At 43.7% G+C, this 12,952-nt stretch overlaps 1 protein-coding gene across 1 annotated transcript; it reads left to right on the forward strand.

Annotated features, from left to right (window-relative positions):
• The first annotated feature begins 2,984 nt into the window (after positions 1-2,984).
• LOC132770697 (transcription cofactor HES-6-like) lies at positions 2,985-11,383 on the forward strand. Its single transcript, XM_060767928.2, has 4 exons — positions 2,985-3,372; positions 3,489-3,575; positions 5,359-5,443; positions 9,452-11,383. Exons 1-4 carry the CDS (start codon positions 3,295-3,297, stop codon positions 9,895-9,897), a joined length of 696 nt encoding a protein of 231 aa, XP_060623911.1. The 5' UTR covers positions 2,985-3,294; the 3' UTR covers positions 9,898-11,383.
• Positions 11,384-12,952: the final 1,569 nt, after the last annotated feature.

Raw genomic sequence — 12,952 nt, forward strand, 5'->3', positions numbered from 1 at the left:
GATGGAATCTCCTTTCTTGTAGTTTGAAGCCATTGTTCTGCATCCTAGTCTCCAGGGAAGCAGAAAACAAGCTTGCTCCCTCCTCCCTATGACATGCCGTCACATATTTATACATGGCCCTCATCATGTCTCCTCTCAGCCTTCTCTTCTTCAGGCTAAACATGCCCAGCTCTTTAAGCCGCTCCTCATATGGCTTGTTCTCCAGATCCTTGATTATTTTAGTTGCCCTCTTCTGGACGCATTCTAGCTTGTCAACATCTCCCTTCAACTGTGGTTCCCAGAATTACTGATACACTGATATCAGTGTATCAGTAGTATACTGATATTGCCACTTGTATGATGGAACAGAAGAAAAATGGAGTGTGACCAAAGATAATGTGAAAAATTGGACACATTCCAGCTTGTCAATATTGGACACAATATTCCAGGTGTGAAGATACACAGCAACAGTACAGCAATATACTATTACTTTTACACATTCATGCTTTCACTGTTTGAGAACGAAAATAGCCCAAGATCTCAAATAGGTACTTGCCCCTGCTGAACGCCTACAGAACAGGAATGCACAAACTTGGGCCCTCCAAGTGCTTTGGACTTCAACTCTCACTAAGGAAAGGGCCTGAGGCTGTTAGAAATCGTGGGAGTTGAAATCCAAAGCATCTGGAAGACCCAAGTTTGCCCATGTCTTGTATAGACTATAATTGCATTTTTAAATGAAAACAGATTAAGAAATGTCAGTACAGTGACTAAAAAAGGCCCTAAAACAAACAGGAATGTTGTGGCTAGGTTTGTTCAGAGGGAGGTTGCCCCTGCCTTCCTCTGAGAGAGTGTGACTTGCCTGAGGTCACCCAGTACGTTTTCACAGCAAGCAGGAATTTAAACCCTGGTCTCCAGAGACACAGTCCAATACTGATGTTGGCTTTCTTTTGATCATGATCCCTTTTCGGGATGACATATAACAGGGAGTTTCCTTTTCTTTTGAGGCTGAAAGAGTATGGCTTGCCCAAGGTCATCCAGTGTCTTTGCATGGTGGAGTGAATTTCAACCTTACTCTCCAGTTCTTCTATGTCAACTGAGAAAATTAAAGCAGTTTAACACCACTTCAACTGCAAGTCACTTCTAGAAGGTTCAGGAAGTTTCATCTACGCTGACGATTCCATCACTGCTCAAGCAGAGAGTTTTGAAATGGTTGAACAGAAGCTCTCTGAAGCTTTAGGTGGTCTTACTGCCTATCACAGGGAAAACCAGCTGATTACTAATCCATGTAAAGCATCTTGATCTCTGTGGATTACCTGGGAAGGAATCCCACTGGAACACTGCAGCACACCCAAATACCTGGGAGTTACTTTGGACCATGCTCTGACTTATAAGAAGCAGTGCTTGAATATCAAGCAGAAAGTGGGTGCTAGAAATAATATTGTAAGAAAACTGATTGGCACAACCTGGGGATCACAAACAGATACAGTGAAGACACCTGCCCTTGCGCTTTGCTACTCTGCTGCTGAATACGCATACCCAATGTGGAATACATCGCACCACATTAAAGCAGTGGATGTGGCTTTTAATAAGACATGCCGCATTATCACAGGATGTCTACGTCCCACAACACTGGAGAAATTATACTATTTAGCCAGTATTGCACCACCTGGTATCTGCCGGGAAGTAGAAGCCAGCAATGAAAGGACCAAGGCAGTGACATCTCCAGACCATCCTCTGTTTGGGTATCAGCCAAGGTGATAACCTGCATTAATTCTACAATAGATGCACCCCTAATTTGGCTTGCTGTGAGTTTTCCGGGCTGTATGGCCATGTTCCAGAAGCATTCTCTCTTGAAGTTTCACCCACATTCTATGCCAGACACCCTCAGAGGTTGTAAGGTCTGTTGGAAATTAGACAAGTGGGGTTTATATATCTGTGGAATGTCTAGGGCGAGTGTTTTTTTTGAGGCAAGTGTGAATGTTGCAATTGGCTAGCTTGATTAGCACTGAATAACCTTGCAGCTTCAAAGCCTGGTTGTGCTTGCCTGAGCTCAATTGTTTACCATGTCAGGCTATTGGCTGTATGTATGGTGGGATACAAAGATTAAGTTATCATCATCATCATCATCATCATCAATCAGGGCCAGCTAACACTTCCCAGGAGCCCCTGGTGGCACAGTGGGTTAAACCACTGACCTACTGAACTTGCTTACCGAAAGGGGTGGGGTGAGCTCCTGCTGTTAGCCCAACTTCTACCAACCTAGCAGTTCAAAAACATGCAAATATGAGATCAATAGGTACTGTTCCGGTGAGATAACGACGCTCCATGCACTCATGGCAGCTACATGACCTTGGAGGCATCTGCGGACAACTCCAGCTCTTCGGCTTAGAAATAGAGATGAGCACCCCCCTCTCCCCCAGAGTCGGATACGACTGGTCCTAATGTCAGGGGGAAACCATTGCCCCTAACACCTCCCAACTAAGGATCCCTAGCTAGACTTTGAAGCTACAAGGCTATTAAATGCTAATTAAGGCGGCCAATTGCAACAGTCACACTTGCCTCAAGCAGACAAGAGTTCTTTCTCCCACCTTGGATATAAACCCCACTTGCCTAGTTTCCAACAGACCTCTCAGCCTCTGAGGATGCTTGCCATAGAGGTGGGCAAAACGTCAGGAGAGAATGCTTCTGGAATATGGCCATACAGCCCGGAAAACTCACAGCAACCTAGTGATTCCGGCCATGAAAGCCTTCGACAATACAAACCCTTATTTTTTGTTTATAGAAAGCGTAAGGGCAATCCAGGCAGTCATGCCGGCCACATGATCTTGGAGGTGTCTATGGACAACGCCGGCTCTGAAACGGAGATGAGCAGCACCAACCCCTAGAGTCGGACACGACTGGACTTAATGTCAGGGGAAAACCTTTACCTTTACCTAGAAAGGGTAAGATGGCACGGTATTTCCTTCCCTACTCAAGCCCCTCTTAGTCTTCCTCCTCCTCCCAAGCCTCTCCGAACGCCCTAAGCAGACAAAGCGCCGGGCTCCCATTGGAGGATCCTCCCAACGTTCGGTGCGCCGCGTCCAATAGACTCATTGATATGCAAATCAGAGCTGATAAATACGGCTTGCAGGGGTTGGAAAAAAAAGAGGGGCGGGGAGTAAGCTGGAGGCGAGCCGAGGAAAAAAGGAGCCTCTTTGCGGACGGCCTCCCACTCTCCCCGCCCATTGCCGTCATTACTACGCTCCGCTCTCCGGATTTGGGTTTTTTCCCCCTTCTTTTTTGGCCGCACTGTCGCCCGAGCCCCGCTTTCGGACCATGACGCCCTCGTTTCGGCCCAGCAAGAGCCGGGAGGAAGAGGAGGAGGAGGATGTGGAGAGGAGAGGAGACAGAAGGGTGAGCAGGCAGAGAAAGGGAGAGAGAGGGGTTTGGAGGGGCGCCTTGCCTGTCCCACCGTCCACCATTGGGGTGTCACTTGCCTGTGTTGACTCTCCTCTGTCCCATCTTTCCAGGCGAGGAAGCCGCTGGTGGAGAAGAAGCGCCGGGCGCGGATCAACGAGAGCCTCCAAGAACTCCGGTTGATCTTGGCGGATACGGAGGTATGGCCCTTGAACAGAGGGAGGGGGGGCAACTTGGGGCCTTCCAGGTGTTTTGGACTCCAACTCCCACCATTCCTGACAGCCTCAGGCTCATTCCTTTTGCCCCTCAGCCGCTTAAGAATGTTAGAATGTTGAGACTGGCCAATCAGAAATCACATGCTAATTAGTAGGTAGAGATAGCTCATGCATGGGCCAACTTCGGCCCTCCAGTGTTTTGGACTCCAACTCCCACCATTCCTGACAGCCTCAGGACCTTTCCATTTGCCCCTCAGCCACTTAAGAATGTTGAGGCTACCCAGTCAGAAACCATATGTAAATTAGTAGTTCGAGATAGTTCATGCATGGACCAACTTAGGGCCTTCCAGTTTTAGAATGTTGAGGCTGGCCAATTAGAAACCATATGCAAATTAGTAGGTCGAGATAGCTCATGCATGGGCCAACTTGGGCCCTCTAGGTGTTTTGGACTCCAACTCCTATCATTCCTAACAGCCTCAGGCTCATTCCTTTTGCCCCTCAGCCGTGTAAAAATGTTAGAATGTTGAGGCTGGCCAATCGGAAACCATATGCAAATTAGTAGGTAGAGATAGCTCATGCATGGGCAATCCTGAGCCCTCCAGATGTTTTGGACTCCAACTCCCACCATTCCTGACAGCCTCAGGCTCTTTCCTTTCCCCCCTCAGCCACTTAAGAATGTTAGAATGTTAAGGCTGGCTAATCGGAAACCATATGCAAATTAGTAGGTAGAGATAGTTCATGCATGGGCCAACTTAGGGCCTTCCAGTTTTAGAATGTTGAGGCTAGCCAATTAGAAACCATATGCAAATTAGTAGGTTGCGATACCTCGTGCACGGGCCAACTTCAGCCCTCCAGGTGTTTTGGACTCCAACTCCCACCATTCCTGACAGCCTCAGGCTCATTCCTTTTCCCCCTCAGTCACTTAAGAATGTTAGAATATTGAGGCTGGCAAATAGAAACCATATTTGGCGGGAAAGAGAGAGGGGGCCTTCTCTGTGGTAGCCCCTCGGCTATGGAACACCCTTCCTGTGGATATTAGATCGTGTTTTATATGCTAATCTTTTTAATTGTATTTATATGTTGGGGGGCATTGAATTGTGCCGAATGTAAACTGCCTTGAGTCGTCTTCGGGTTGGGAAAGCGGTATATAAATACAGTTAATAAATCTATATAAATAAAAATGTAATGTTCGTTTATGGGATACCTCAAAAACCACTGGATGAATTGACACCAAATTTGGACACAATACACCTATCAGGCCAACAAGAGACCATCACTCATAAAAACACTGAAAAACACAGCAGAAGAGACTTACAAAGCCAAAAAACCCAATACAGCGCATGCACAAAACCACATATATACACAGGCACACATATATACACAAATATATATACACACATATATATGCATATATACACACACAAAATACATATTCATGGACTAGGCCACAGCAACGAGTGGCAGGGGACAGCTAGTAAAAAACAAATATGCAAATTAGTAGGTAGAGATAGCTCATGCATGGGCCAACTTGGACCCTCCAGGTGTTTTGGACTTCAACTCCCACCATTCATGACAACCTCAGGCTCCTTCCTTTTCCCCTTCAGCCGCTTAAACTGGTGGGTGTTGAAGTCCAAAACACCTGGAGGGCCCCAAGTTAGCCCATGCCTTGTTTAGTGGGTGGCAAAGGAAAGGGGCTTTGATGGGTCTGGGGAGGAGGAGGATCACACTGCCCTTCTGTCTGTCTTTCTCTCTCTCTTCCCAATCTTAGTTCCAGGCCAAGATGGAAAACGCCGAAGTGCTGGAGCTGACGGTGAAGCGGGTGCAAGGCATTCTGCAGCAGAGCAGGTCTCCAGGTGAGAGATGTCTCTATTGCCCGGCTTTCAAGGCTGGAATCACCGTGTTGCTATGAGTTTTCTGGGCTGTATGGCTATGTTCCTTAGAGGCATCATCTCCTGATATTTCGCCCACATCTATGGCAGGCATCCTCAGAGGTTGAGAGGTCTGTTGGAAGCTAGGCAAGTGGGATTTATATATCTTTGGATTAATGTCCAGGGTGGGAGAAAGAACTCTTGTCTGGTTGAGGCAAGTGTGAATGTTGCAATTGGCTACCTTAATTAGCATTTAATGGCCTTGTAGCTTCAAAGCCTAGCTGGGGATCCTTTGTTGGGAGGTGTTAGGTAAAGGTAAAGGCTTTTCCCTGACATTAGGACCAGTCGTGTCAACTCTGGAGGGTGGTGCTCATCTCCATTTCTAAGCTGAAGAGCTGGCATCCATAGACACCTCCAAGGTCATGTGGCCGGCATGACTGCATGGAGCGTTGTTACCTTCCCACCGGAGCGGTAGCTATTGATCTCCCATTTGCATGTTTTCGAACTGCTAGGTTGGCAGAAGCTGGGGCAAATAGCAGGAGCTCACCCCGCTCCTTGGAATTGAACCTGCAACCTTTCGGTATCTTGATTAGCACTGAATAGCCTTGCAGCTTCAAATCCTAGCTGCTTCCCTGGAATGTCTAGGATGGGAGCATTAAATGCTAATCAAGCTGGCCAATTGCAACATTCACACTTGCCTCTAAACGGACAAGAGTTCTTTCTCCCACCCTGGACATTCCACAGATGTATAAATCTAGGGCCCTTCCACACAGCCCTATATGCCAGAATATCGAAGCAGGAAATCCCACATTATCAAAGTATGCACTCGGATAACCCAGTTCAAAGCAGATATTGTGGGATTTTGTGCCTTAATATTCTGGGATATAGGGCTGTGTGGAAGGGCCTATGGCCATACAGCCCTGGAAACACACAGCAAACCCAGCAATTCAACATAGTTTATGACAGCTACAAAAACAAAAGTTTCTGGAGTATAGCAACTACTTTCACACAGCTGAATAAAATACCACATTATCTGCTTTGAACTGGAATAGATGCAGTGTGGACTTGGATAACCCAGTTCAAAGCAGATATGAGATTTTCTGCCTTGATATGCTGGGTTATATGCCTGTGTGGAAGGAGCCTAAGTACCACACAATTAAACAGGAAACAACACTTTCAAACCAGGAACAGAAACATTTGTCAAATTTTGTTAAATAGTGATATCAGACAGAATCTGGTGCCATTACGGTATTTAGGCTTCCTTAAGAAGGGGAGCTTACAAGGATTGATATAGGCTGAGCATCCCGTATCCAGAAATCCAAAATACTCCTTGGATGGCTGGGACCTTTACTTGCTTGGTCTGTGTACACAAACTTTGTCCATGCACAAAAGTATTTAAGATATTGTATAAAGATACCTTTAAATGATGTGTATAAGGTGTATATCAAACAGATAAAATTCATGTTTAGATTTAGTTTCTATCTCCATGATACCTCATTATTTATGTTTGTGCAAATATAGGTGGTTCAATATTGGGGGGACAGGACTCCAAATGTAAAACACTTGGAAAGCCAAGAATTTTGGATAAAGGATATTTAAGCTTATACGTTGTGGGATAGGTGGTGTGTTGGTAAATGGAAGGCAATTGTCACTGTCAACATGTGGGCACCCACTGGCACTGAAAGAGGTTTTAGAGTTTATTTTGTCATGAAATGTTCACAGGTAGAAGGGGCCAGAAGGCACTTGACCCCTTCTGTTGTGTCCTGGCTAATACCAGGGTGGGAGATATCAAGGAATTCCAAGTATTATGGAGTTATGTTCAGAGGAAAGCCATGGCAAACCATTTCCGAGTAATCCTTGCCCAAGAAAACCCTGTGAAATTCATGGGGTAGTCCTAAGTCAGCAAGTGAACTGAAGACACACGCACAGGCTTAGCATCCTGTTGGTTAGTCTCAAGCAGAACAGACTTATTCTGTCATTTGTCTTATTCTGTCACTTAGTGATTTGCTTCACTCTGACACTTTGGATTGATATTGGAATACAGCCTATTTTATATCCGCAGGCACTGCTGCATTTTATGAAATTTTAAATCTTGTTTATAATGGTTTATGTGATGTTTTGTGTAAGATTGTTGTGTAAATTGATATTGTCATTGCTTTATATGCTTATGTATTGTGTATTTTATGTATGCTGCACTTTGGAGCCACCCCTACTCCCTTCAGTGAGATGGTGGCAGGATGTAAATAAAGTTGTTGTTGTTGTTGTTGTTTGTTAAATTGTGTGTTGAAATGTAAATTAATCCCATGATTTTGTGAGAATTGTCAGGGTTTAGCCCACACTATGGGTGATAAGGACAGGTATTGTGACATGGGATCACAGAAATATGAGTAGTTTTTACTAGTAAATTTTGTGAAAAATTGCCTTTTCCCTTGAAATATTATTGTTCTCCTTTGCCCCCCAAGGAAAGACAGTACTGTTGTCTGTCCTCTCCTCTTTTAGAATATATTATCTCCCAACAAACCTTTATGCTTAATGCAAATATATTTTAAATAATGACTCTTCGAGTACTCTTCCTTGAAACAATTTCTGAGGAGAAGTTGGCCTCACTCGTCTTTTTCCTTCTGGTTTTCCTCTTGTTGGTTAAACATTTCTATGTCATCCATTTAGACAGGATCTTCTTATTTGGGGTGATGGTTTTTTGAGGAAAAGAATTTTGGTTTCTATTGCAAGAAAGAGGCCTCCTGATGGCGCAGTGGGTTAAACCACTGAGCTGCTGGACTTGCTGACCGAAAGGTTGGTGGTTTGAATCCGGGAAGTGGGGTGAGCTCCCGCTGTTAGGCCCAGCTTCTTCCAACCTAGCAGTTTGAAAACATGCAAATGTGAGTAGATCAATAGGTACCGCTTCTGCGGGAAGGTAACAGGGCTCCCTGCGGTCATTCTGGCCACATGACCTAGGAGGTGTCTACGGACAACGCCGGCTCTTCGGCTTAGAAATGGAGATGAGCACCACCCCCCAGAGTCAGATACGACTAGACTTAATGTCAGGGAAAACCTTTACTTATGACAAGAGATGCTACACCTGCACTTTTGTGTTGCAGGTCAATATCCAGCTGTTTGCACTTGACTTAGGTTCATCCTATCTCCGGTCCAGTATTGTATTGCTCTCATCTTAATCACCAGGCTTGCATCCTGTTTGTTCGTCTCAAGCAGAATATTCTGTCACTTGTCAAATTGTGTGTTGAAATGTAGGTTAATCATATGATTCTCTGAGGATTAACCACAGGGTTTAGCCCACAGTATGGGCACATATTAAGAAGACACCACTTGAGGTATCCAGGGCCATTTTACACAGTACATGATTGCATTTGAACTGCAATGACTGAATCCTAGAGTTTGTACTTTGGGGAGACACTAAAGCTCTCTGGTTGAGAATTTTAAGCCCTTTTCCTTAAACCTCAAATCCCAGGATTTCACAGTAATTATAATGAAATCGTAGCTGGATCTTTATGAAATGTGTAAGGACAAAGCAGGCATCTCTATATTTGTTGGCACACCCTTTTTCCAGAAATGCCTCTGGTCTTGCTGAACAAAGGCAGAATATTTCCCCAGGAAACAATGGGGCTAAATGCCAAGCTGAGTCCTGTCTAGGATAGAGATATGGAATCAATGGGATTATTTTTACTATAGTGTAGACTTATCATTCAGGACGTGATTCAGTGTGTTTATTCCAATTAGAACTACCAGTTGCATAAGGGATATCATTGTTTTCAGCTGATTGGTCCTCAGAGGTCTCTGGACCTTATTGTAGATCCAGATATGAAACATTGAATGTTTGATGTGAAAGGAAGGAGTGGGTGGGGTGATACAGTACAAGTGTAGAAATAACTTTGGCAGTTGAGGGAGTAAAGCCATGTACAGGATGAATTGAGAAGGTAGAAGAGGATGCTTTTGTGACCCTTGCCTCTGTTTGTTTCATTTGCCCCCTGCTCTCAGATGATGACAAGCTGCAGCGAGAGGCCAGCGAGCGCTTTGCAGCTGGGTATATCCAGTGCATGCATGAAGTTCATACCTTTGTCTCCAGCTGCCCTGGGATTGATTCGACCATTGCCGCCGAGCTCCTGAATCACCTGCTGGAGTCCATGCCTCTGAACGAAGGCAGCTTCCAGGACTTGCTTGCGGACGTCTTGTCGGACCCCTCCCTCGGGCAGTGGCCCAGCAGCGAGGGGATCCCCCAAACACCCGGGGTTTCCCCTGGAGCTTTGAACCTGCCCAGCCCTGCTTCACCCCTCCCTTCACCTTCCTCAAGTGAGGAAATGTGCTCTGATCTTGAAGATCCAGAGACTGAGCAAAGCCACGTTTCTTTGGATGGACTGGACAGGTCTATGACGCCCAACATGTCTTCCTCCAACCTTTCCAAATCTGTGTGGAGACCCTGGTAATAAACTGCACAGCAACCAACGAAGACCTACCTAATAGGGAGAATACTTGAGCACTGTGTTCTTCTAGCCACTGGAATAGAGACGGTGAGGATTTCAGGTGGTGCATTTGTGTTGTGTATTTCAGGGCAGAATAGATGGCACTCTCCCACTGTCAAACCCTGACAGGCTAAATAGGTGAATGAATTACCATTTAATTTGTGAGTGTGAGGGGTGGGTTTTGTAAGTTCTTTTTACATTTTTATTTTAGGGATGTGGGGTAAAAAGGGATGGAAGTGTGTGCAAGTAGAGCTCTTTTGTTGATGCACCACCGTGTTTTTGCAACTTACTTGTTTGTTTCCTCTTTTTGTTTTGGCCCTTATAAGTGGCCCCAGATGTTGCTACCTTTATTTGGTTAGGGGGGGGAAACCCTTGTGTGTTCACGAACTGGGTGGTTTAATCCAGTGAGAGGGGTGAAGTTAAGCATTTGTGCTCAACTTCAAATGTTTTAGTGGTAGTATTAAAAAATAAAGGGAAATCCCTGAAAGGGATTGATGAGGCTAGCCTCTTGATGAGTTTAGTGGTCTAGAATCTCTCCTTCAATGAAGGAAAAGGAAACTAGAAGCCAGACTGGAAATAGGCGAGCATTTAAAATATTGGTGGCAGGGTGCCTTTTAGAAACGTGTCTTGTGCACATTTTCCTCGCACATTTGAATTTATTGTGGTCTGTATATTAGCTTGTCAAATGTTTATTTTAATCTTTTTAAGAAAACAATAAAAGCAACTAAATTCACCCATGATTGCATGTATTTTGGGTTGTGATATTTTGGCTCTAGAAATCCGGTTCCTTTTGATGGTTAAGAAATATGTGTCCTTGAGTTCAAACACTGGTAATTAAGCACTTAATTCTTCTACTGAACTTGTCAGTTCAAGTACAGGGAGTTGGAACATTTAATTTGTTCAGGATTCCTGGCCAATCTTGATTTTGGCTCATAAAATTCCTCTGTAATTAAATTTGAGAAGTTGATACTTTATTTGCCCTTGCTAAGGCACAAGCCCCCAAGTCCTACCTGCAGTTATGCAGGCCAATCCTGTGGAAGTTAGTCTTGCTGTTGAGCAGTGTTTGCTCTCAAGCAAAACTTTATCGAATGCACCCTTAAGTGAATACACCCTTAACATGGGGTTGAACCATATGGACCCTTTTGTAGTTGAACACAACATTGTTATAGCATGCAATTGATTATGGAATGGATTACAAAGGCTGGAAGATCTATGATCTGTTTAGGTTTCTTGGCCTTCATCCACACAAAACAGGTTATCTTCTATTTTTGAAGATGTGAAGCTATTGTATACTGTATATTTCCACAGAGCTGTCATTGTGTCATAGACATGGTCTGTAAACTTAATACATGAAAGTTGTCCCAAAAGGGAGTGGCAAAAGTAAGTTAGCAGGTAGCTATGTAACCTTCCTTTTTGTTAACCCTGTGGAATAATAAAAGTGGAAACAATCTTTTTTAGTAGATGTCTGTGCTTTGTAACTGCCTTTTAAAAGCCATCTCATGTGGATGGTCTTAATTCATAGCCTTGTCATCAGGGTTGTTTCTCTTTGCCTGTTAAATTCTCACCTACCTTTGAACTAGAAGGAATGGCTTACAGTCTTCCTCCCTCCCATTTTCCTCTGTAAAGACCTCTCTGTTTTTAGAGTAGAGGGGAGGGAGTGTTTTGATGTGTAAACTAAGCAATACTGTGGACAGTTCAAGTGGAAATAACACCCTATACATAATGGCTTTCAGAGAGTATATGGAATAAGGGAAATAGCCTGTAATCATAGTCAAATGAGTACATCCCACTGAAGTCAGATATCTTTTTCTTTTAGGATACTAAACATGAGCATGAGTAGTTTACTTAAAAGTAAGAAAGAAGAACAAAGGGTTTTAGCATCTCTCATATTGGCGTGCCAAGCTTGAACAGAAATTGGAGAATCCCATCCTTAACTTTGTATGCACAGCCAATACAATTATTCTCCTAAGTAGCTGAGGCCATTTGAAGTCAAATATCAATGTGCATTGTGTTTAACCATATGCCTTCTATTGCTGTGTGTTTGTGAGGAGATTATTGTAACTATATTTTGGCAGATATTTTCTGGTTTAATTCTCCCATTAGAACTTGTGTTTTAAATGAATAGAAGTCTACAGACTTCAGGACTGTGGAAACAAGAAAATAGAAGCAAATTTAATATGGCACATTGTTTTAATAGTTGCTGTTTGTGCAGTGAAGCTATTTAGAGATTAAATTATTTTTTCCACTAGTATGGGGCAGCTTTTACAGCAATTTAGGTTGTCCTCATATTTGAATCAATCTTAATTTGCTGTTTATATGCAACTTAATTAAATACACACAAATATGGATATCAATAACCAGGGTAATCAGATCCACATAATCTGCTGTCATTCTTTTCCAGCTAAACTATAAGTGTATGTGTGTCTTCTAATTCCCTGATTTATAAATCCAAGAAGTGTATATGAAGACTTTCACTTTGACAATTGACTTAGTCTTAGGAAACAAAACACAAACATTGCCCTATTCCCATAGGATAGTCTTTCTGGGAGGTTAGGAAAGTGTTACGCGTCTTAGTGACAATAAGCCTGTAAACCAGGAGAAGGCAACATATAATGCTTCAGATGTTTTTGGATTGCAGTTCACATCAGCCCTAGGCAGCATTGCCAGTGGTGAAATGAGATTTTAGTCCAGGAAGGTTAAACATTGTCCAATCTTGTTGGAGGAAAGATAAAGAAATTGTTGATGTTGAGAAGTGCCCATAGGTCAGTGGTAGAACACATGGTTGTCGTGCGCAAGATCCCAGATTGAAGCCATTCTGAAGAGGTGAGACTGCTTTCTGACTGCCACTGAAGAGAAGTCCAGAGATAATGGTTGATATGAAAAACATCAACCTTGTGGTAAGAATCCATGAGTAGATGTGTATATTATTATTATTAGAGATATTATTAATAATATCTCTAGAGCAAAGTGGTCCAGAAAGTCTTGTAATTGGTGTGTGCATGAAAAGTAGTAAGTGGTG

This window comes from Anolis sagrei, chromosome 3 (assembly GCF_037176765.1).
Source record: "Anolis sagrei isolate rAnoSag1 chromosome 3, rAnoSag1.mat, whole genome shotgun sequence".
NCBI classification, from domain to species: domain Eukaryota; kingdom Metazoa; phylum Chordata; class Lepidosauria; order Squamata; family Dactyloidae; genus Anolis; species Anolis sagrei.

What these genes read in the sequence shown, in the direction of transcription:
- LOC132770697 (XM_060767928.2), top strand. Translation starts at nt 3,295, where the DNA reads ATGACGCCCTCGTTTCGGCCCAGCAAGAGCCGGGAGGAAGAGGAGGAG. An exon ending in AGAGGAGAGGAGACAGAAGG is followed by an intron (nt 3,373 to 3,488) that starts GTGAGCAGGCAG and finishes CCATCTTTCCAG; the next exon opens with GCGAGGAAGCCGCTGGTGGA. An exon ending in GCAGCAGAGCAGGTCTCCAG is followed by an intron (nt 5,444 to 9,451) that starts GTGAGAGATGTC and finishes CCCTGCTCTCAG; the next exon opens with ATGATGACAAGCTGCAGCGA.